The sequence below is a fragment of the Lepisma saccharinum genome, chromosome 14 (genome assembly GCF_977018435.1).
Source record: "Lepisma saccharinum chromosome 14, izLepSacc3.1, whole genome shotgun sequence".
Taxonomy (NCBI): Eukaryota; Metazoa; Arthropoda; class Insecta; order Zygentoma; family Lepismatidae; genus Lepisma; species Lepisma saccharinum.
Genome location: NC_139242.1, coordinates 70,324,695 through 70,350,925, shown reverse-complemented (window position 1 = coordinate 70,350,925; position 26,231 = coordinate 70,324,695). Strand labels below are relative to the sequence as shown.

Below are 26,231 nucleotides of genomic sequence, written 5' to 3'. Positions count from 1 at the left end.
GAATGATGAAATTTATGAGGTGACACTCACAAAGAACACCCATGGCCATTCCGTGATTCAAACCCGTTACCCCAGGCGTCGTAGCACTCTGTGCTAACCACTCTGTTACTTTGCCAAATATTTGCAATATATTTTTTAGATTGTTGGGAGGAGCACACGCTCCCTTCCAATATTTCGAAAAGGGGTATTATGTCATTTTTTATTTAGTTATGAGCTCTATTTTTGTCCATCCTTTCCAGCTTTGATGTTCTTCTTTTTAGGAATGCGAGGCAAAGGGGAGGGTTATGAACCCCACCAGACACCAATACATCCTTCGTGCACGCCACTGCCTGCCCGGTGAAACTATTATTTGATTTTATACACTCCCCACCACCACCTCTTGTAAGATGCGGCGCTTCATAGTCAGAAACATGGATAACGTATGTTTTTGTGCAATTCTGCACATCACATTCATTCATTCTCATTCTGGCTGTTGATCAAAGTGCAAAACCAAGTTCTTGGAAATATCAAACACAGATAAGGACGGACGATAATCAAATTTCTGAACTTTTCAACAGGAGGTCTTGCTTGTGTTTATGAAATAAATTAACACTGTCTCATCTTATGGAAAGGTTCAGAAAGTAGATATATTCACGTTTGTGCTCTAATCCAAAAGTTTAAAACATCTCCGATGATTGGGATAAAGAAACAAATACGTTGAAGAAGTAGTTTTGGCTTTCCCTACTAGGTGGCTCTGGCATGTCAATCTGCGAGCTCGCCCGCGGCGCAGCAAGTACCAAACTCTATATCTTTTCATATTCTTGATGAAGGTGTAGCGTTGTTTCACCTGGACTTTAGGCGCAGGAATACGTAAATTCTGTAGAACAGACAGCTCGAGGCGCGAACTATTTTTTTGAACTAGTTTGAAAGCGACAAGTCCATGAAGATACGTTTCACGGAGTTCTATTATTTTAGGAAGAACTTCAGGTTACCTGTTTGATTCACTTCTGAGAGATTTAGCTGCGCAGGAGAATGTAAATTCGAGGGACTAGCTTCTTCCGCGCATTGTTGGAAATTTAGCATGAATGAAACGTTTCGCCGTGGTTTCAGAGAGCGGGATTCAAGGGGGGAAAGTGCGGTGAGAGAAATACGTGAGGGATTGTCAAGTGAGCTAGCAGCGGTATGGCATCGGGAGAGAGTGCTGCAGTGCATATCTCTCTGTCTCGATGACAGACTGTGACAGCTTGTCCAGTGCTGTACAGATGCAGCAAAATGACTTCTCTGATATACTCGACGTCAGAAAGTGAACTCTGTCCAACAAACCCTCGGGTAATGTAATTATGCGAGTAAGAGCCACGTAAGGCCTAAACCGCTCGGGCTAGCTAGTGCACATTTTTGTGTTTATTGAAACTTGGCTATGTCAAGAGAGGATCAGATAATATTGTCGATTCGTATTAAGTGTGCGGCTTTTGTGCTTTTGTTAATGTATAAATCTTGAAGTGTTATGTGAGTGCCTTTCGTTAAAGTGTAAATTGGAAGACAGAAGATGTCAACACTCCGCCCGGAATGTAGGAAGTTCGCGCCGAACATTTTTAATAAGAGCAAGTGCACGAATTGCTTCAAGCAAAAGGAGGAACACAGTGCAGAGGCGTTGGAAAGCAACAGGGTAAGTAAAATATATCTCTATCATGTGTATTTTATTACGCTTACGACCCCAAATATCATGATTTTTGTATGTTGAGTAATTTTCGTACCTTGGTTCGTTTTCAAAACATCTTGAAATGTTTTATTTGCTAGCATGTCTGGTGAACGACTTTTGTACATAAAAGTTCTGGATTTGCTCCACACATCAACACTGAATTAAAGTACGAGTGAACTTCGTCTTCATAGTAACTACAAGTAGCCTGTGTTCGCCTTGTAATTCTGTTTGTTTGGTCATTGAATAAATACCTCATATTCACTCATTTGTAGACATTCTTCTAGAATCTAGATGTTTATGTTAGTTCTTGGACGACGCATGCGCCACCTCGATTTTCGGCGGGTGTCGAATGCTCGAACAGGAAACACAAGAATCTGGTTTTACTGGTTGGTTAAAAATGTCGACCAGCATAGACGCAACAGGTGCCCGATGTATCGTTGGTTCAGGCAGTGCGAAAATGTTATGCAAATTGCTAGTGTAGAGTCAGGCGACGACAGATAAACGAAAGACAAATAAGTAAGCGACATCTGTTGCTCCAGTTATGTAAATCGCACTTGTTTCGTTTGAATGAGATAGATCCTGGTAAGATGATAGATTTTTCGCCGAAACCAAGGTTGACATATGCAAGCAACTTGTTTTAAATGTTCAAACCATACGCTTCTGCTTGTACAACAATTTAATCAATTTGTTGCACACTTTTTAATTTAGTATATTCCAAATGAAACATCGCTTCTGTATATTACCGCATATTTTGAATCCTTAAAGGATATATTTCTGTTACAAATTTAAGTAGATTTTATCGATCAAAATATCATCTCATGAGATGAGTATGCATATTTTTTTTTGATTAATGATGAAGAGAATTATTAACAATTATTCATCTATTTTAATAATAATTTTCTTGGTTTTTAAAAAACTTTTTAATTGAAAACCTTTGTTTGGTTCATCATTTACTTTTTGAAACGAATAAAACCTGTCTTATACTTTACAAAACGCTTTATTTTAAAAACCTTTTTGTAAAGCAAATTTTTTGTCAACTCTGGCAGAAGCAAATGCCCTCATATTTCATAAATCCATACACAAACTGGAGCACATCGCGTAATATATATGGTTGTTAGACATTAGGAAAACTATAGAAACTTCGTAATCGACTTGGAGAGTATTCTTTTTGGTATTGAATCGAATCCTATATTTTTGGTCCCTTCACTGTTTTTACGTCTGCGTTTGGTATGTAAGTAATGTACCATGCATGTGTTATGCCTGGGAGCGCATTAAATTCTTCCCAATCCCTTTCGGATTCTAAGATCTAACTTATTCGTTTCACTTGCTTGATTCCCTACTGGGTGGCTAGCATAAAATTAATTAATGATAGACGAGCGATGATGTAGTTGAGTAATGAACATGAATTTACTTGTATTAATTAATTTAGTAACTTCCGGTAGGAATTTTATAGCCCAGTTGACTTTGTCCCATCGTATGGAACACTTTGATTGATGATGTTGGTTTATTTTATTTTACGTCGCTTTTTTTTACCATTTTTGGGTAATCGCGATGATATGGATGGATGAGATATGTGAAGTGACAATCACGAGCTCATATGGACAACACAAAAACAACCCCCGCAGAGAATTATCTGCCTGTTGATCCAGGTGCCAAGGCCTCGTTAGCCAGCAAGGTTTATTATGTGGAAGAGAGGTTGACATTTGAGTATGTTTGACATCAGTATGATATAAATATTAAATAAAGTGGGACATTTTAAGAGCATTCTTTGCATTATATTCGAAATAAGTGTACATGTATGAATTGTGTAATTATTATATCTATTATATTCACTTTACGGGGGCGTGGCCCCCTCCCCGCCTCCTTCGCAACACCTTAGGACATCATTTAAGCGGATCGTCTGAGATAGTCAATAAACATGGTCAGGTGACGTCACGTTGATTATGATATTTGTAATTATTTTTATACAATTATGTTTCCCATTAACTAACGTTGAATTATATTTGTAGAAACTCAATTAGCGTTCGAGAACTACCCGTTGTACAAATTTGTGACGACCTCCAACCTACCTGATACGGTTTTCAGAAACCGAAAAATACCGTCCAACAGGCGCACTTGTATGGGACCATATTCATTCATATTGGCGTATTACGCACTATGTTTCTTCAATAATTAAAAGTTAGCGAGAGGTACTATTACTGTGTTATCATATTTTATTTTGCGCAGTATGTAGTAGATCATAGAGTTATATGATTGATAGGCACTAAATATTGAGTCATAGGCAAATTAAATACATTTTCTCGCAGAATAAGGACAAATACATTTCAGGTTAAAGTTAGCTAATACTCCCAAGGAATCAAAATTTAAACTAAATTCTCATTCTAAGAAAGCCAGTAATGTTTTAGCATTTTCCAAAGCAAACCAAATATAGCCAGTACCATTTGCAACATCCTTTGCACAAAGCCTTCCTTCCTATAGTGAATCCCCACGTGAAGTGAAGTTACAACTTTGTTTTTTTCTTACACGTTATATGTAGACTGAAGTGGTGCACCCAAGTTGATTGTTGCAGACATTTTTCTTCATTTTTAAAGTCCTCAACCTGCTGACACTCTTTTTTCATTCTTACAGAGACTTCACTGAACTCCTGTTGTCATCATATGAATTAATATATATGTAAATTGGTGTTTGCGTTGCGTAGAAGAAGTGAATCTGGTGGGGAAAATTGTGGCCGCTTCACATACACTTGTGATCTCCTCAGCGAGAAACACGCTCCTCATTAATTCCCACAAAGTTCCTGCACCTCCTAGATTTCAAGGCCTCTCTTCTCGTTTGTGACGTCATAAACGGGGGCCGATGGTAATTTGAATTGACTAGAAAGCTAGCCTCTCTCTTCATCAGCTGCGTGATAATGAACGTATGGAAGTCATTATTCAGCTCCGTATCGACATCTGTCGAAATCACATTCCCAGAAATCCTGGAAACGATACATTTTTGCACTGTTTTGCAAGAACTCGTAGGCGGCATGTAATGTTCGTTTACTTATCAATCTTCTTAATCTAGATAGCAGCATTGCCAGACTTTTGGAAGGAGAGTTCATAAGTTATAATGGCGTCACGTTGGTGGGGCAATATTAGTAATTTAGCTCTACAAGCATAACTTTAATTTGGCCCAAAATACGTATTTTGTCCAAGTGGATAGATTCCCAGGCAGGAACTAAATATGTTCGGGTGCTACAATCATTGCCTATTTAGACTGTACCTATTTCTATTGATAGTGCGTATAATGCTTAAAAATAGGGGAAAATAATGCTTTCAGTGTGAAAAGTGTCAAGTGTGTTTTGTTGTTCTCATATTGAGGGTTTGCCAAAGGCAGAATGGTGTCCCCTCCTCTCACCCCATGACGGCAAGCACTTTCAATGCAGTAAATGCCAAGTACTCCCTGGACGTCACCTGTAATGTTCATCATAGAATATTAGAATTTCATACCGATGTGCTTTATTTTTATTCCTAGTACGTATTATCGTGCCTTTTTCCCCAAATTATTGTGCTTTTTGGGGCAATTTTTGGTACCAAGAAATCAGGGTTTTGCTTATAAGAAGGGGAATTTTCACTTTAGATGGAAATTTTGAAAGCATGCTACCAGAAATTCCCCTTTTGATATTTAAAACTATATTTCCAACTCCAGCACTTTTTTTTTCAAAGTGAAGTTTTGTTGTGTTAATATGGCTATCCTGCAGCACTGTTCACCAGTCTGCAAGACATGAAGTCAGGGATAAAGCATAAAAAATGTTGATACATAATACAGGTTATTTATAAACTGTGGTGTGTGCAGAAATATTAATAACCACATGATGACATCACACTGTAAAAATAATTGCTGGGACTAATTGCATATGTAACACACAGGGGATTAAGAAGAGATTTTATTAGCCCCGTAAACTTTTTGAGGTTTATTAAAATAACCAACTGACACACTCTAGATTTGTGTTAAGAAACATCGTAAAGTTTGTAAACTGCCTCTCATTTACCAAATGTTTCACAATAGAATATTTTAGATCCTGCGTATATTTTGATCGTGCATAAAATCATTCTAGTGCATTTCCGTGTGTAATTACTTGTAACTGTGCTATATTAGACGCTGACTTTTATAAATACAGAAAGATAATATGGATTCAGTGCACATTTCGTCATGCATTGGTGTCTGGAAGGAAAAGGGGGGACTAATGGAGAAATTAATATCACAGTAATTTGCGTTAATTATTACGAGGGAGCAATAGTAATTACAATTATTTATACCAGTCAGGAATTTATTCAGAATTTCTCAAGGGGGGTTGTCAGGGTAAATTTAGAGCCACAGTGGTCGTAAATTGGGACTTAAACATTTTAGGGAGGGTGTTGAGGAAATGGGCGGGGGGGGGCTTGTGTGGATAAATCAGTGTTGTCGTAGGAAACGCAATTGACTTCAAACTGGACTATTGTTTTTGGAGGCGGCAACACTGTTTTGAAGAAAAATACCTTGCTTGACCCTACACTCTGATAAAACTCTTGCGGATCCCAACGTCGTCACGCATAGGCTTCTAGAATGATTCTCTTATTTCTACATATAAAAAAGTAGCATTTCTGCAAAATACCATCGCCCTGGTTAATTCCAGTGAAATAATTCCTTTAAAATCTGAATATGGGATATAGTGGGATTCCCTTTGCTTCACAACCTACTGTCTGAAGAGTCTATGCACTGCTTCTGATCATGACGTGAAAAGTGGTATTCGTAAAGTTCGTAAAGTTAATTTGTGTATTATACAGTAGCAATAATTGTAATAAAGTAATAGAGACAGTAATATTTTATAATAATTAGCATTATAAACACTCCAGTCCAGTAGCTGCGATTGGGTGCCAAAACTTGGGGCGGGGGGATCAGGAACGGGTAACTTTCTCTTGGTAGACAGGTCTTATACTGTGGGGACAAAAGGGAGGGGGGGGCAACTGTTGCCCCTAATCGCCCGCCCCCATTGCTCCAGTCATATGTATGTCGTCCTTATCAGCATTTAAAATTAAATTGATTAATATCTTTTTTTTAAAATATTAATGTATTCTAACCTTAAGCTATTATTATGCCAAAAAATATTTATGGGAAATTTGTCACAAGCATAGCACATAAATAAAACCGATCATGACATGATCAAGAATGAACATATTCAAGACAACTTTTGTATGGATTAAAATCGGAATTTTTCATGGCATCACAGAGTGGGGAGCCAAACCAGAGAAAAATGGGCTTGATTACATCTTAGTTCGTTACTGAACAACATGAATTATGTCCCGTTGGACGTTTGTCTGTCCCGCCATGCTTTCTCTTTTGTGGTTTTGATGTTGCTGTTTTGTTTATCGTCTCCACCGGGCGTGGCTCCGCAGTCGTTCTATATCCACGTTTTTCATCATCTGTGATATTGTTCATGAATGTCTCAAGTGTAGAGGATTGTCTGTATACTCAGAGAAAATGCACGTTTCTCTTTAATTGCTATGCATTATACAGGACAACAAACTAATCATCAGCATCACTTATTTGACTTAAAAATGTGCTTGTGTTAAGTTTGTAGAAGTGTGGTTATTGGTTGCCAAATACATTATTCTTGTCACACGACAATAAGTTGTGATACACAGGTTATTAGTATAAGCACGGGTGTACATGAAAGTTGTTCGTAACTGTACAGAACGCAGGGATGTCTAAATGTTACCACACAAATTGTCCATCACTATTATTTTCAATCATTTTTTTCTGCATCCTACTTGTGTTTGACAAATATGTTTTTGATGCGGTGTTGTTTTATTTCATTTTGTGGACTACAAATTGCGTTTGAGGTCGTTAGCAGCTTGTTTAGCGTTTTGTTTCAATTCTTGAAGGTCTCTTTGGGCAAAACAAAGAGACTAAATGGTAATGGACGATTTGCTTGGTAATATTTATGCATCCGACTCTACGACACTGTTTTCATGTTACACATGGATTGAAAAGCTGTATCATAAGGTGCCATTTTGTTATGTCTGCAATCGAAAGCGAGGATTGCAAATTATATTCATTATCCGACGTACACATTTCTGAGGGACAGCGGCCAGTTTTGACGTAGCGTGATTGCCTCTGGCATTTATTTACCTCGTTAAGAGCTTAGATTTCATTCGCTCTCTGCTGCTTTCCCATGCGACTGGCTAAAAAGTATGACATGAAGCGCTCGAAGAGACACATAGTGGTGTTTTGAAAACACAGGTGCCCCGAGATGATAGGACGCCAAGGAACTTGCGTTGAAAGCCTGTTTTTTTCTGCTTCGCACGATAGCGTACGCTGCGGTTATTGAATTAAACTACGCGTGTTGTAGAAGTATTGCGTTTTACACACGCATATTATTTTAAGAACACGTCTGAATGTATTTGAACCGTGAAAGTGTGTTACTCAAATTATAGGAATTAGAACGAAAATGTTCTGAGCACGTTTTAGGCTAGGTTAGGCTAATGTGAAGAAGAAGGCATTAATTACCGTGGCACATAGGACAAGGATATTAGGCATGGCTCCACATATTCTTCTTTTCGACATTATATAGAAGGACGGAGGAAGGCAGTGGAATACAGAAGCGAGGCAAACACGGCAGAAAGAAATAGGGAAGAGAGAAAATGAAAGAAAGATATAGGAAAGCATGGAAGAGGGAGAGAGCGCTAAAGGAATCAGAGGGGCAGAGAGAAAGAAAGGAAGAAATTGAAAACGAGAGACAGAAAGTAATGGAATGGAGAAGCTAGAGAAAGAGACAACAAGAAAGAAATAGAAAAACAAGGGAGAGAGAGATAGATAGAGATAATACAATACATGTGTCAATTTTGAACAAAATGATATCCTTCTTAAAAAATTTAGTGAAATTTGGGAAGTTTTGGTATGATGTGTGTACAGTTTTAATCTCGTGCTCTTCAACAAAATCGAAACTCACTCAACTTTTCACAGACCTTCGTATATTTTACTATCATTGTGTCAGGTACACGGAGCGATACCTGCCAGTGTATTATTGTATTGTAGATCAAATAATGAATCCGGTTTTATCTTGTAAGTTCTAGATTTTTCGTGCCTACATTACCAAAATTGAAAGTAGTGGGCTGATTATAAACCTCATCAATTTAATATTGCGTTTTATTTTTTCGAAGAATAAACATTTTAATCGGATTATATTTTGTACTGTTTTAATCACAAAAAAGCAGTAGGTAGAGTCATCTGCCGGAAGAAGTGTACGTACAGGGTGGTAGTGAAGGCAAGATTAATGATTTCTTCGTGTATAACAGGTTCGGTGCGAGCTTCAAATGCCTTAGAATTTCTGTGCATAATAGAAGTACCGCATCTGGCGCAAAAGAGAAAAATCTCGCATTTTATTTTGCCGATCACACAATAATTCGAAAGCAAGTCACGTTTTGTAGCGATGTGATGGAGTTTCTTATATGAACTTAGTGGACTAGCCACAGAAAACTCTAGGAAGATTTGCCCTGATGAGAAAACAGGTTGTCGGTAAAAGATTTGTGAATTCAGTTAGGAGATTTTCATCATTCCTCGCAACTACCGCTGCTTGGTAATGGGACGTTAATTTGCACAAGAACCAGGAATATTGATGTGGAGTTTTTTTTTTTTTTTTTTTTTGTTCGGATATCAAAACCATGTTTTGTTTACCAGGTTCCTAATCTCAATGGAGGTAAAAAATATCTTCGTCTGAAGGAAGTACGGTATGTCCACTACCTGGTTCCTATAACTGAAGAATTCTCTTTACAACCCCGTTAATAGACTCTGAAGCAATGAGCTATCTCTAAAGTGAAGGTCGGATCTCGATATGGCGACATTTCGAGATGAAAACTTGTACGGTCTTGTCTTTGGATTTTGAGTTCGTATAAAATTTCGACCACCAGTGAATGTTGAGCATAAGTACTGAAGAAACCTTTCTTATGCAGGATAGGTATATTTTTTTTTGCTCTGCGTATCATTTCAGCAGATTCATCAGGTGTGTTTATCCTGTGAAACTTCCTGGCTTTATTGCAGTACAGTAAAACCTCGTTAATCCGGACTAAGCGGGGGGGATAAGTTGACCAATTAACGAACGCCGGATTAACTGAAATAACCTAAAAGAACAGTAGAAAGTGCATTAAAACTCCGTTTATAGAAACAAAACACGCTTATTATGGTGTATTTAAAGGGCATAGTCCTAAATACACTATACAGTACAGTACAAAGTCTGCTGGAAACAGAATTTCATCAGTGGTTGACTGCTTTTTCTTTGGGAAGTTCTCTTGTTGACTTCTAGCCACATTTGAAACCTTGCATTCTGCTTTTTTTTCCTTTTGCCTGTCCGGATTAAGCGAAGTCCGGCTTATCGGAGTCCGGATTAACGAGGTTTTACTGTACCAAAATTTCTATCACAATGGAGAAACGAGTGGATAGGAACAGGGAAACTCCTTGGTACCAAAGTAAGGAAGAAGCGAACCATGGTGTTGTTTCTCTTTTGCCCGCCATTCGCTGAACGCATTTCGTAAATTATTATCCAAATTAGACTGCAGAATTTTTCGGGTCCTTGTTTTGCCACTGGTTAAGGATATATGTAGAAGTCGGTTTTCATGTCATTAATGTAGAAGTGGGGACATAATTTTCTGTGGTAGAGCATATCTTGAACTGATACTTTTGCTAAGGTAGGATCTGCGAAGGGAAGATCTTAACAGTTATAAGAAGAGAATAACTCCAGGATTTGTTTCTTACCCTAAAGCTCTACTAATACAAGTTGGGACTACTCTTCGATTCTTTCCTGCTGAAAGGCATTAATGCTTGAGGAGATTATTTGTTGCAAAATATCCATTTTTGGCGGTTATTTCCTTCTTAAAACTGCCAATTCATTTCATAAACATGCAATTTCGAACGTTTTCATGACGTGAATGTTTAGAGGCTCTCAGAACTCAACTCAAAATCAAAAGTTTCGAAGGGCTTGGCTTTGAATTGTGCGTTCTATGAAGAGGTTCATTGAACCAGACGCCATTGACAACAGCATCGATGGCACGCACATCGCCCCGTCAAGAGCCCACCTACCAACACAATGCAAACATAAGGTACGTTTGACTCTGGTATTCAAAAGAGGCAATGCTTTTGTTTTCCAACATTAGGTGCGTCACGCCCACACTGCATTGAAGCCCCGCATGCCACGGTGTATTCCTCCAGCCGATATCTTTAAAATTTGTGAGGGAATGCCGAAGAAGGGCGTTTCTTCTTTGACAGACGTTTTATGATTCTCAACAAGAAGATAAACACGTGTAAGTTCGCCTTGTAAGTGACAAGTTTCGCGCAGCTCTTTTCGTACGTACTAATTTGACAGGAATGTTGTAATAATCTGGTTCAAAAATATTTTGTGATAGTTTAATGCTCCAGTATATTTTAAGCATGCATTGTCACAAAATCCTTCCATGACACGTTCAGATGCTTTGATCAGATTTTCAGCCTTTCCATTTCCTGATTGTTCATTTGAATTTGAATTATTGCTTTAAGTCCACTTTATGCACAGGTAGGCCAATCAGGACTGGACCTACAGGTTAAAGTGGGATCCAATCCACTGTGAAATGTGCGTCCACCAGGCGTCGAACCAGAGGGGACGACACGCCATCAGAGAGGCCCTCCTGGTTGCTCATGTTAATCCATTTTATTGGCACAACAATCCAGTTAAAAAAATGATACTGGAGAAAAGAAAATATGTAGTTGTGCGTTGGAGTTACGTCGTATCACTGCCCTCACTTCTGCGATATTAAAAGAGCATTTTCCAAGAACGGAGCTCAGAATCGCTCCATTACCCGAATTGTCGCGGTTGTTAAGTAGAACGTGACTGGCCGTTACGTTCTCCTGCACCGGAAATGGGATTCCCTGAAAGGGGGAGGGGTTGGTGAATGATCATGGTTAATGACAGTAGATTCGATTTTTATGGTCGTATAATTTCCTCTTTCAACACTTGCCAAGAAGAAGGACGTTTTATGCCATTGGGGAAGCAGATCCGTTATTTGTAATGGAAAAGCTTGTTACAAGAGAATGCGCACAATACGAAAAAATATAGTTACGGTACTGCCGTATCGTATTTTGTCTCCAGTCAAGGCTACTATTTGTTTTCGCTTCGTCGTAATTATGACGTGGGAAGCACACGATAGATGATCAGAATTTGATAAAATTACGTTTGATGGATTGAGTTTTAACGAATTATGAGTGGCTACTCGCGCCCTTTACAACATGCAAGGGAAAACCACCTGTCTACTGAGAAAACTAATACAAAAGTAAATTATTTAGAACAGATCTGTAAAAATTGGGTTTTGGACCGGTAGACACGTGAACATAGCACGTGTTTTTTTCGTGTAAATGTTAGCACACAAGAATTTTAACATTTTATATTTGAAGAATTGCATCTGCAGGCAGTTACACTGGTTCACAGTCTTTTGGTATTGTTATGGTTGTAAACGATGCTGGTGAAAAGTGAATAATATGAAATAATAAAAGTGCAGTTAAATGACGTTCTGATATTGTACTTTTTGTAATGAAACCCTTTGGCATAGTATTCATCTTATTTTGGATCTTTCACCGTGCACAGCTTCGTACCAGACGGTGTATGTATAAATTACAGATAATTTATAGCAACAGGAGTCAGGCCGTAGCCAGAATTTTATTTCGGGATTGAGGGGGTAGAAGCCCTGAAGATTTCTCAGTATATTATAACTTATTATACAAGCTGTTTAATCCTGCTAAAAAGTAAAATGAAATACCACTCGACTATTTCCAACGGAACATTTGTAGGACTTCGGGGGAGGCTTCAGCCCCCCCCCCCCTTGGCTACGTGCCTGACAGGACTCTGGTGTCTCGACGAATTACTATCATAAATGACCAGAAAATGTATTGTTCGAGTCTTAATTAGTTTGGTTCTTGCTTTTTTTACTGTACATGGTAAAATTGTTAATACAAAATCAGTATTAACATGCAACCGTTGGATCCCACAGTTAGAACCCATCCTGTGGTGCCTTCGTTACAGCTCCATCCTGACTTCGACTTCACCCACTTTATCCAAGCAGTGGAGACAGATATAATTTGGCCTCACGTTCTTTCTGTCAAAACCTCTAAACGTAGATCGTGACTTTCCATGTCTATGTTGAGGTAATCTTATGGTTTGTGCCGATTCTCGTGGCGTGCATCACCGACCGGTTATTTTGCCTGGAAGTTGCAGACAGCCGAAAAAGTTAAAAAGAATCATGCATGAGTTCCGCGTCGTCTGGAATAATGTGAGATTCATCTTCAACTCGCTTTTCACTTGCGCGTAGAAGCTTTCCTTTTTCGTCCACCCTTTAACTCGGCCGGTCGATCGCTGTTGGGCTGTTTTAACCTTGTTTTAAACGTGGGAAAACTCAACATTTTGGCCTCGCACTGGCACATCTTAATATGATTCAGAAGTACCCTGACACGTGGGTCAATTGAGTGATCGCTTGGAGGAAGAAAAGGTTGTGAACTCGCGATAAAAATATGTTGTTCTTCGTGATTGCCCATTGAAATAGTCTGTGCATGTAGGCCAGAAATGGACAACGTAACTTCCGTGATTATTACCATCTCCGTTGCAGACGTTCATATGCAACTTTCTCTCGCTAACCAAGGTGTTAAAATAATAGGTTCACACTCTTTGCTCAAAACCACGAGAAATAAAATAAAGATAGTGATTGCTGCTACAACTGTTTTGAGTATTGTCATTGGCTGGTGTTTTGACGTCACTGTGGAATGCCTTCGTTGTTAGTTTAGGCTTGTTGGGTTTAGTTCTCTTAGTACTAAATACACTGCAGTTTTTCGGGGCTTCAACTAACTAACTAACTCTCTAGCCTTCTTAAACCCGAAGGTTCATGGCTGCAGCAGCAACACAGGCCTTCCATCTGTCCCTATCCTGAGCAAGATCTATATATTCTTTTCCATCCCTACCAATTTCCTTTAGGTCCATCTCAACATTATCCCTCCATCTACGTCTTGGTCTTCCTGCTGATCTCTTACCATCAGGTTTCCCAACAGGAATCCTGTAAACTCTTCTTTCCTCTCCCATTCGTGCCACATGGCCTGCCCACCTAAGTCTTCTTGATTTAATCATTCTAATAATATCTGGACGTGAATACAAATTATGTACTTCTAAATTATGTAACTTTCTCCACTCACCTGTCTCCTCATCCCTTTTAGGTCCAAATATTTTCCTAAGGATCTTATTTTCAAATACTCTCAATTTATGTTCGTCTTTCAATGTAAGGGACCAAGTTTCGCATCCATATAATATCACAGGCAAAATTACTGTTTTGTATATTTTAACTTTAGTTTCTTAGATATTAAACGAGAAGACAAAAGTTTATGAAGAGAAAAGTAATATGCATTTTCTGAATTAAGCCTACTTTTTATATCCTCTTTTTGGGGCTTCACCACTGTACCTAACAAGCCTAACCTTGCCGATGTTTTTTAACTTGTGTTCGATAAGTGAGACCCTATGTTGTTTGTTTGTAAGCACAGGCTAAAAGAAGAATTTTTGGGCTTTAGAAGAAGAAGAGGACGAAAAATAGTTATAGCAGCAATACATACTATAATTAAAATAAATGTTCAAATCGGAGCTCATGGATAAAAAAATAACATATCCTCTTACTCTCAAGGGGAGTTCAGAAGCAAATAGAACCCAATTATACGTATTCAATATAGACCCTAAATTATACTGAAGTGGCTTTCCTGCTGCGATTGCATGTAAGATGGTTAGCATTCTACATGCTACTTGTGCTTGTTCATTAATATGCCTAGAGAGCCATCTGGGGACAAGTAGTGAATTTAGCTATATTTTCACAGCAATCGTTATGAATCGTAATAAGACCTAATGCGTGCGTTTGTGGTCTTGACGAACCATCTGGAGACTACACTGACAATTTTGTGACTATTGTTACACGTAGTTACGGGAACTAAGGAAAGTATTGAGACGAAATTTGCCCGAGCTGTTCGATTATTCAGCATATGTGCGCACCGTGCCCCCGTGAGTCCTCTGGCCATGGCGCCCTGCCTCCGTTCGGAGGCTGAAGATATAAATGCACCTCTCCATAAGAACAGCCTGTTCATCTCTAACGCATGTAAATTTTGGTCACCATGTTCCTCAATAGATGGCAGCATGGAGTTCATTAATAGTTTGGTTTAAACAAAAATAAGTAAAGCCATAAATTCGATGAATATTTTATTCCCCTTTTTAGACAGTATTTGACATCTACAAAATCTGAGAACACGCAGTATTTGATTAATCCAGTAATAATGAAAATTTACAGTTAAAATTCAACACTTCAAATTACTAATTTCTCCGCGAACAATAAAGGAAGGTTACAAAACCTGTATAATATCGATGTGTATCATTTCATTCTTAACAATTTGTTAGCGCATGTTAAGGAATTAAGATATATTTAATCCATGTTTGTGCCTTCTTGTTACTTAAAAGTAACAGTGTGTAATCAAGGGATGATCCATCGTAAATAAATTTCCAACAAGTTGGTTAGTGAACTTCCTGTGGAGCACGAGAGACTAATAGTAATATTATTGCCACATTCTCTCTCATAGTTAGGTACCTGGACTCAACCAGAAACTCTCCAGTCAATTTCTATCTTCTATGTCCGTATTTATAACTACTTAATGTACTCCATGTAGGTTTTGTATTTAGGCTGATCTTTGTACGTGTAAGGGTATTTTACACTATTGGTGTTCCCGATCCGGCTGTATTCAGAATGCAAGAACGTTGGGTGTATGAGAATACGTCTGTATCGGTCGAGAGCAAATTAACGGTGAGCGAGTTTCTGCTTTCTACATTATCGGGAACTGGAGAGAACTACAGAAACAACAAACGTGATTACAGTTTTATAATATTGCAGCGTTTTCTCTCTAGCGAAGCATGTTGGAATAAAAGACAAGAATTTTCTCTCTCGTTCGAGCAAGTTTTTAACTTTAGGCATCATGCGATGAGAGAGCGCAACCAGTAGCCGCTTTATTGCATACCCGACCACCACTTCCGAACCTCCTCGAGAGAAAGTTGATTTAGCTGTGATTAACGGAGTCTCTGACATTGAAATCTCCGACTTTTGCCTTCTGTATACGCGAGGCATGCATTCTGAAATTCGGAACACGCTTCTTTTTCTAGAAACGGTGTTAAAAGAGAGTAAGACTTGTTTTAATCAAGGTCGTATGTTCTTAGTTCTCTGTCGTTGTCTCGCTCCCGATATAGGTTATGTGGTGTCGATATGCTGGCTCTTTAGCGTCGGCGGCTTGTCATGCATTTGTATGTTGTGGTGACAGTTGCATTTGGTAATTAGTCTTCCATGGAATTTTTTTTTGGCGTGTCTGGAATTGCTTTCCTACTTTGGAAAAGCACATTTGCCATTTTACAGAAACTAATGTCCGAGGCTATGTTGTGAGATGTTATTCGAAAGTGAAACGTTGGATAGGTCGTGCACTGAAAGAAAAGCAAAACAGCTTTGGCCCAGTTTCAGCTAAAAGTATACTGATAAGTCTTGAAAAAAGAAGAGCAAAATACGTAGTTTGCGAACTCGTGCGATTTCCAGTTACAAGTTCGACTTTGTAGTTCGCCATTAAACATGCTTATAAGTTCCTGGCATTTTTTTTTATCCCTATACAACTATTCCTGACAATTTGTGAATTTTTATTTTATGTTTTCTGAAGGTCGATGAATTTGTAATCCAACTATTGTGCAAAATTTTAGAATACATCTTATTTCATTTGGTTTATCTTTAGTCCTCCTAATGGAGAATAAACAGTTGGGTATCCTTCACTGATGGAAGTTGATATGCACTTAAACAACTGGTACTATTTTAACCGTCCCTCCCTTACAGCGCAGTATTAACATCGTCGCGTTGTAATCAAGAGGTCCTGCTTCGATGCCAAATAGTAGATCGGATCACTTTAAACTGTAGATCCAGTCCCGATTGGCCTGTCTGCGTATAAAGTAGACTTAAAGCAAACTTCATTATTTTAACCGTGTGTTATTCAGAATTTGTCATGTTACACGCTAAAGTTAAATAATTAACTGGATAACATACTTTTACCAGTAGGTTCAAACCTGATGTTACATAACCTGTAGGTGTCGTAAAAATTAACATGGTAGTTTTGGGAATATTGAATACCTGTCAACTTGTCCAGTATGCGTCGCCTTGAAGATTTTTGTCGTAGTTTCGTTCCAACCGATCCCTGCAAGACCTTGAACAGGGCGGTACGTACACTTGCATTCAAATTCAAATAATCCGTTGACGTGACGTCACGGTTCACCTCATGTCCCACGCCCCTCGAACCCTGAAGCGTTACATCACCTCAGAGAACATCTTTTCCTAGTTGAATCCGTAAAGAACGAAGCTGAAATCTTTTTTCCATCGTTATACCTGATTGCTGGGATTGCGTAACGGTGTTTGCCCAGTGTTGGAAGTCAATAAGGACAAACATCCCGTCCATAATCATTAAAAAAGAATACAGCATGCACTGTTCCGTACAAATAATAAGCTTGTTTCTCGTTTTTCAACTTAAATTATTATCCCACGACAGTAGGGATGCTAATGAATTCAGTTGTAAACAGTTCCCTCTGTGGAGATGTCTGTGACTATGGATGTTTTAATAACTGAGAAATGTTTATTATGTGCTAAACAAATGATACGTACAAATATATGGCGTGCATCTGAAGACAAGGGATCAATTTGAGGGGTTTGGTTTTCTAAGTGCGATAACAGAAACGCGAAAACAGTGAATGCCAAGAATAAAATAGATGGAAAACAGAAAGAGCTATGCCACGACACAGATTTGAACCCAAATCTGCAAGGTTACGGAAACCACTCAAAGAAATAGCTTAATAAAGGGTAAACAACCTCTCTCGCCACCAAGCCCCGTACTTTGTAGCTCATTATGCCGACCACGAGATCACTAAGACCAACTAAATCTAAGATTAAAAATAAACAAAGTAAATAACTGCAATTTATGTTCTCAATTGGTAGCATTCTTTTTACACAGATATAAATATGTGATACTATTAAATAATACTAAGTTGTACGAAAATATTGATCAACTCCAGCATTGATACTTCTCACGAAGATATTATTGCTACTCAGTACCTAATGGACTTCCGTGTAAAAACTTTAACAAGAACAGAATCAAGATATATTTATTAGCAGAGCCTACGTAACCTACTTGTCAGTGTCATATTAACAAATGACTGAACACGAGTCGTTTAGAATATGATGGCGTGAGTTTCAGCACGCGATTTGTCACGGATATCTAGTACTAGTAGACCTAAATACCGGAAGTTATTTTTTCATCAGTCTGTTAAGTTTGTAGTATATTTATTTATTTATTAGTGTTATTCGCATTTCTTCATTTTATTACAATTTCATAGATTTATGATACAATATTTTCACTTCTAATATGATGTATTCAAAGATGATATGATCAGGCACTACACTGGCAGCACAGGCATGTTACATTTTTCTGGTATAGAAGTATTTGGGGCAAGGACAATTGATCATTGTTTCTTTCTGCCAATTTTCCAAAATATCTTTTGGCGTATGGTTGTAATATAACGCTCTTGCAGAAAATTCACCGAAGCGATCGGTGAATTGATTGTTCAGCTGCGCATTTAGCTAATGTAGTGGCGTGGCGTGACTTTTTTCAAAAGTGTTACCGGTCGCGGTCAATAGACGTTATCATCTCCACCCTACCCCCCCCCCCAAAAAAACAACGCCTTTGATCTGGATTTTTGTTCATTTCGTTCTTTTTTTTTTCAATCCGCTCAGTGATTTATTTAGCCACAATCACTCCTAGAAAGAACTACCACTCATGAGAGAGTTGCCTACCGCAAAAATCCAGTGAATAGTAGTCGAGCCTTGTCAACCATCTGTTTCTTTGCAAAGAGGTGGAAAGGGGAAGAGAACCCCACATTCGGGTCAGTTTGACGTTTCTGCGGTGAGAAGACGACAGAATTCCCCTCCTCCAGCGTGTAATCAAGGGGTCCCGGGTTCGATACCCGGTGGAGGCACATAGTGGTTCGGATCCCACTTGAAACTGTAGGTCCAGTCCCGATTAGCCTTACTGTGCATAAAGTGGACTTAAAACACCAACTCAAACCAAACCCTCCTCCAGCGGTGGAAGGGAAGTCCAGATGTACGTTCTACTGTTGCCAACTTAGTTTTTTAGAGCAAGGTTTGTCCAAATCACGAATCGCATCAAGTACTTATCTTTTCGTCAATCACGTAATCGGTTTCAGTTGTAGTTAAATCCAGCTTTGGCTTTGCAGTCCATCTCTTGTTGCTTCAGAGAAATAGTATCCCCGTTTTAGGCGGGATTTAGCTCTTTTCTGGAAATCCAATGTGACAACACTTGCTGATCCGGTAGGCCGCAGCGGCAACAGGGCCCCTAAACAGGCATATGAATAACACCGTAGCACACTTACCTCCTCAAGTCTTTCCCCGCTCTTCCCTTGCATTGGCGCCCTTTCCTCCTGTTGCCTCTTGAGGGTAGCGGAACGACCTGTCTCTTCGCTTTTGTCGGCTGCAGAAAAAATGTCCTCTGCGGTTAACTTATTTAACAATGTTGTTAGTTTATTAAGAAAGAAACTTTTTAATTTCTTTACATTTTTCTGTTACCTGCGGTAACACCGGTTACATGCACGCCACGCCTCTGAGCTAATGCATCTGCTATATGGTTTCCCTCTACGTATGTATGTCCTGTAGTCTAGACAAAATTATGTCATAACCTAAGTTGGCTAGTTTGTGATACGACATTTTTATGTTAACGCTAACAGTCTATGTAGAAAAAAACATGTAGCTATTCAACCCCGGAGAGTGTGTGGCGATCACTACTTTCTTTTATTTTACTCGTACAATAAGGTTTGACCAATATCAAATGCCTCTGCCGTGAATATTCTCTATTGGTAATTGGTACAATTTGAATGCCATCGAGTTTGCTGTTCTACGATTGCCGGCGGCTGACTTTGATTATGCACACAGTCACACACATTTCTGTGCCCTACAGAATGTACGCGTACTTGTTCCATAAATATACTGTTTTTAATATTAGGCATCGATGTTGTATCTTCATCTGGATAAGGAGGAAAGTGAAGAGGAAATGCTTTTACTAAGTAAAAAACAGTCTGTTATCAAGAAATGAGACGTTGAAGAATAATATATTTTGGTAAGAATTCCTTAACGGACTTGCATATAAGTTTGTAGTAAATGTATTTGATTTGGAATCCACATTAATGCCTTATTTGTACTGCATAAGGGGATGCACAAGTATAGATCGGCAAATTATCCACGACTATTGGTTTAACTTTTCTCTTGCATTCTGCGTATTCTTAAGGAATGAATTTTGAGGCATACAGAGGTTGTCAGCAACCTGAAGCTCTCACTGCGTATAACAACAGACTAACCATGGTGAGGACAATTTGCATTCCACTCTAGCTGCGCAAACAAGGTATGGTACTTCAACTATAAACATATTTTTTCCGGTGTTTAGTACTAGATATCTGTAGAATCAGCTCGCCTGAAGCCTTTGCCTTTATACTATGCTTTTTTTTTTATTTTTGAGCTTAAGAATTTCTAAGTTTCGTTCAGCATTCATTGTTCGAGGAATAAAGCATTGCTTATTGCTTTTTTATTTCTACAATACAGCACCAGCAAAATGCTGTTCAAATAAGGAAGACGATTTCGTCTTGGAAGTTGGGATTAACGAACGAATTCCGGTCTAGCACTCCCACACAAATGTGCAAAATAGCGGTTGGTTCTCGCGGTAAGCAATTCGTTTAGGTTTGATGTTCTGGAAAGAAGAAAGAACCTGCAAGTTTACTGCTATAACAAGCGCGTTCATCCACCTTCAAGGGACTGATTCTCCCACATTTTTTTTGGTGGGAATTCAAACATTTTCGTGTACAGTGGGATCCATGAGTATTACCCTGCAAATTGTCCACGACTATTTTAATTAATTTTTCTCTTACATCCTATGTGTTTTTAAGCGATGGATTGATATGTATGCTGGTGCAGAAGTTGTCAACAGCTTGTTTTGAGTTTTCTTTTAATTCTTGAAGCTCTCATTGCTTCAAATAAAGTGCACGAACATGGTGATGGACAATTTGCACGGTACTACTCATGGATCCCACTGTACATTACATTAAAATATGGTTCTCTAACAATTTATACTTTGTAACAATTTGTTCTAGAATGTTACTATTAGAGGAGGCGAGTTCTTAAATTTATCGATTGAATGTGTAGGAACAAAACATTCACTGGAGCTTTCTTCCGAAAAATATTTTAATTCGTTGTACATGCATTGTATTACGCATACAAGAAAGAAGTGTAGATTTCAAGAGTACTGAATTCCCCGGAAAATATATGTTTGTAGTTGAAGCAACGTATATTGTTTTGTGCAGTCATGGGTAGTGTAGTGCAAAGATGTATTTGTACAATTACAGAAAATCACATTTTCTACAAACTTGCGTATAGACAGAGCTACATCAATTAAGGAATTATATTTTAAACGGTATTTCTCCTTTATAACAGACTATTTTAACTTAGTAAAAGCACTTTCCCGTAGTTTCCTCCTTATCCAGGTAAGACTATTGATGTCTCAGGATTTAGAGCCGTCGATACTAACTAAAGCCTGAATCACACGGAACTGGATATCCAGTAGGAATGCTCTAGTTGACGCTGGACTGGCTACCCATTTGCTAGTTTTCGCCTCACACGGTACTTGTTATACCGTACTTGTCGATAGTCTTTCGTTCCCATAATGGCGGCCGCGCGAGATGTAAACAACGTATCACTTCACACTTTTAAAATACGATAACTATTCAATCGAGAGGAATATCGCTTCGTATTAAATGGTTTTAGGTAGAGAAGAACGGCGCTGATAAAATACATACTTTACAACGTTTACTATACACGTATGGAAGAATATTTTAGCTTTTTCAATTGTAAACATGTCTTTCGTGCTGTATGCCACAGACAAAAAAGGTTACTTTGCAAACTCACAGATTACCTTCATTTGGCCAAACTTTGCTCTGATTGGCTGTTCTACAGAATCTAGTCGAATAAGTTATTAGCAATTAGAACATGTCCTATTCCTCAAAACCAGTCAAGCAGTCAGCCAGACGGCCATGATTTCTACCTAGAAAGTCAGTTCATCGCCAACTAGGGCATTCCAACTAGAAATCCAGTTCCGTGTGATAGGGTCTTAACTTTATACCTTTACGAAACCAGCAACAATCGTGATTACGTAAAATGGACAATTGGAGTTCAATTCCGCTTGGAACCGTACATTTCAAGAATCCAACACTCATGTGTTATCAACTGCATTGCTATCATGGCGGTGATTTTCTGTTTCACCTAATGCCTTATCAGCATATGATAATAAAATTTTGATGAGAGTCTGCCATTTTAGGCGAAACGGTAATTGCTATTTCGCCTAATACAGTTTAAGGGAAACTATTTATAAATGAAAGGAACTTTGGTAACAGTGGATTATTTACTTTGTTGATAACATCTTAGCTTGATATTTTCTATCTTCTTCACATCAATTCAATTTTTAAATTTATGTCTGTTACATATCTATGAAAATCGTAAATTTTATGAACAGTTAAAGGATTTGTTTCCCCTACCAAATAGTCGCATTTGCGTAGAACCTTCTTATTAATTCTTTGTTTTCAGTCCTTCACTTGCAAGTTGTTTTGTTTCTGAAAAATACCGGTATAAGAGACAAATATGTCCAGTGCCACAATTTTCCTACTATATCCCTTCAGGGAACTGTTTTAGGGGGTTTGTTTATTTTAATTTTTGTTTCAAGTTCACTTATGCACTAATCGAGAGACTGGACAGATTCGAGTGCGATCCGAACCACTGTGCAATTGTGCCTCCACCGGGTGTCAAACCCGGGACCTCTTGATTACATGGCGAAGACGTTACCACTACGCCATCGGGAGGGCTGTTATAGGGTTCACCCAACATCCGATGGTAAAAGGGGGGTCGTGGAGGGCGCGTAAAGACGGTCAGATCTTGGTGCTGTTCACACACCATCTTCACTATGGCCGAAATCGAGAATGTGTAAGGGGGGTCGTGGAGGGCGCGTAAAGACGGTCAGATCTTGGTGCTGTTCACACACCATCTTCACTATGGCCGAAATCGAGAATGTGTAAGATAATCACGTAACCTTCATGTCACGGTGCAGTGTATAGAGGATAGTTTTATTTTTAGCATTAAATTTTATAATCTCTAGCGACTAATTAAAATATATATTCCAACAGAAACGTAGGCGTTGTGTCAAAACAGACATAAACTTAACAATTAAATTTCAGTAACGAGATTTATTTTTTTAAAAAGTGTGCTATCACATGTTATAAATCACCTTATCTTGTTCTGATGAGCCATTAGGCGAGAGGGGAATAGAATATCAAAGAATATGTAATATTAATAACAATCGAGTATCCAAGCCATTTGAAGAATTCTGCTAGATATTTGAACATATTCAAGTTAATTTTAAGGACATAAGTTGTTTAAATTTAAATTTGTATCAAATTTATAAACTCAAAAAAACACAGCATCGTGTACATATTTAAGAAACCAATTTTGTCAACTATTAATTACTTTTCATATCACAAATTATTATGTAATACGTATATAAATATGTAAGAGAGCTCTTAGTAACTTTCGAAATAAATTGTAAAATGAAACATGTACAGAAAGAACAATCGAATGAAAATACATACTTTTGCACAAGGGAACATATTGGGTAACTCGCAACGTACAGGAAAGTAGCTTCGTGTTCACCGATGCCAAGTTTCTAGGTGCTTTGCCTAAACTTAAAAGCGAAACGAAGATTATAACCAGAAGGTGGGGGGGGGGGGGGGAAGAAATTCCAGCATCTTTCGATAAATAACTTCCCGTATTTTTTCTTCTTTTTTTTCTCTTTTCTTCAGACTGTCTGTCGACTTGGCAGTCAATTTTAGGTGTAACCGTAAGCACTAATCATCTCATTGATTAGAAAATATGACATCACATGAGCTACAAATTTTCTTCATCATATTTCAGAGATCGAAAACATATAAAAAGAATCAAGATAGGAAAAAAATACCGAAATATGTTGTTTTATGTAAAGTAAATTAGCAAATCTGTAAAATATGTAATATCCTGGCAAATATGTAAAAATATGTAACAAAACGTTTGCAAAAGCATGTCAGTTATATAATTCGTTGACTCCGTTCAAGGTATGTATGTATCTAGAAAGGAATAGAATATGTAATTACATACAAATCCGAGCTGTAGTTATAAATGTCCAACTTCTTAATAGTGATCAAAATATTTGTGCTATATATAAGGAGACCACTAAAAGAACCTGAATTGGGTTTCAGCTGAGTCTACGGTTATGTATTTTTGCAGACTTACAAAAAAGTTATAAAGTGGGTCATTAAATGTGGTCAGATACGATTTACGCTTCAGTAATGTTTGCGAAAACACGCTTCAGTTTCATTCGAAAGTTAAGCTTGTCGACAGAACAGTAACGTCGGACGCAGACATATTAGAGCGAGAAGGATGACAAAAACGTCCTCGAAAGATAAACCCGGCTTGTTTCGAACAGGGCCAACTGTCGCAGTGAACGTCGAGTTGAAAGTGTCGCTTTTTTGCGATTGGGCGGGGATGCCACAGATCGTCTTTTGTTTGACTTCCTGTACAAAGCAAACGAGGACGGCGAGAGAATAAAAATGAACGGAACAAAATCTACTGCAATGCGTTTCGAACCTTCGAGCGTTCTAGTTTTCACTTGACCGCCCCTTTTTTTCCCCATTTCGCCTCAACCTAATTGCATACGCAAGTGTGTTAACATTTGCCGGAGAACATTAAAAGCTCTGTTAGTGTTTTGTGTAAACAGGAGAGTGGACGTATTCGACAGTACCGTGGCACTTTCTTTGAAGGGGAAGCGGCATATGGCACCACCATATACAAAGACTTATTTAGGGAAGGTCCAGTGAGTCTACCCCTGCCCAAGGCTTCCCAAGCCCTGGATTAATTAGCAGAATACTTGTTTACTGATGTAGAATATTTATTATTATTTACAATAAAGGTAAGGAGTAGATTGTGATTACACAGTTTTGCGTTGAAAGTGCCTGCGAAAAATCATGCATACCGCTACTACTAATAATACGCATAAAAATAATCATCAGGGACTTTATATTTTTCATAACCTTGACCTAGTAACTACCTTGATATTCAATTTTTTCATTTTAATATCTTTGGAGGACAGCTATTTTTATACAAATTTTGGTACTACTTTACTATACCGGAGACACCTATCAATCATTTATTTCGCAATTTTTTACATTGCTAACGTACTATTCTGCATTGCGGAACATTTCTTTAGGTGAAATAATGGTTTCTAACGAAAATAATGTATATTTCTTACATACGATAGCCCCACGAACCATCACGGGGGCGAGGTATACCTACTAGGTTAGGTTAGGCCTGTTAGGTTAGGTTCCATTAGCACTCCTTTCGTTCAATTTAGCATATACGGACAACATCGGAATTACAAATTCCATGGCATCTTCCACACCCGGCAACAATTTCACGACGCATCCTCGACACGTCATCTTGTAGCAGCAGCAATAGTGCGTGTTGTGCTCTCGTGCAGAAAGCAAATGGCGGCAGCAGCAATAGCGCGTCGGAAATAGATTTTCGTAGAAAACCACATGCATTCGCATTAAAATGGATCAAAACTACATTCCCGAACATGAACAACACTACAGAAAATGATTTGCGTAAGTACTTTCTCCTGTAAATTTGAAGAAATCCGTCTCCGGTATAGTAAAGTGTTACCCAAATTTTAGACATAAACTAGATAATAAATATGTGTTGTTATACAGTAAAGCCTCGTTAACACAAACTCGCTTAAGACGAACACTCTGTTAACATGAACAAAATGTTGGTCCCGGCAGGGATGTTTTATCGGTTAACGCGAATTTCGGTTACCACGAATTACGAACTGTTTTTTAGTCCTTTGCGACATTAGATCTCATTTAACACGAACTTTCAGTTTTTAATAATTTTTTCTGTTGTTCCTCTGCTAGATATGCAAGAAATCGCTCAACAATCTCTATCATCTTGTCAACAATCAACTTATACAGTATTGTAACCAACAGATTCAGATCAACAATGTGTTCAAATGTGTTTTTCTATTCTTTAAAACATAGCCAGTACGAGTATAACATCAAGATTAAAACTTTTGGTGCAATTGCTCAACAATCACGATCATCGCGTCAACAGGATTTAACCAACAAATTCAATTGTGTGTTCAGTTGTGTTTTTCTATTCTTTAAAACGTAGCCAGTACGAGTAACATCAATTGCAAGCAGTAAGACGGAAGTCATGGCCAAGAGGAAGCAGACAGACATAAATCTGTAGACAAGACTGAAAATCCTAGAGGAAGTAGACCGTGGTGCATTGAACAA

The 26,231-nt window shown here is 38.3% G+C and overlaps 1 protein-coding gene across 1 annotated transcript in view; it reads left to right on the top strand.

The window, feature by feature from the left end:
- The first annotated feature begins 1,024 nt into the window (after positions 1-1,024).
- The window catches only part of osp (myosin phosphatase Rho interacting protein outspread), a 209,938-nt gene continuing 184,731 nt past the window's right edge, over positions 1,025-26,231 (top strand). Inside the window, exon 1 of the mRNA XM_083134807.1 lies at positions 1,025-1,645. Coding sequence (XP_082990933.1) covers positions 1,526-1,645 — 120 coding nt within the window. The 5' untranslated portion in view covers positions 1,025-1,525. The remainder of the gene's footprint in view (positions 1,646-26,231) is intronic.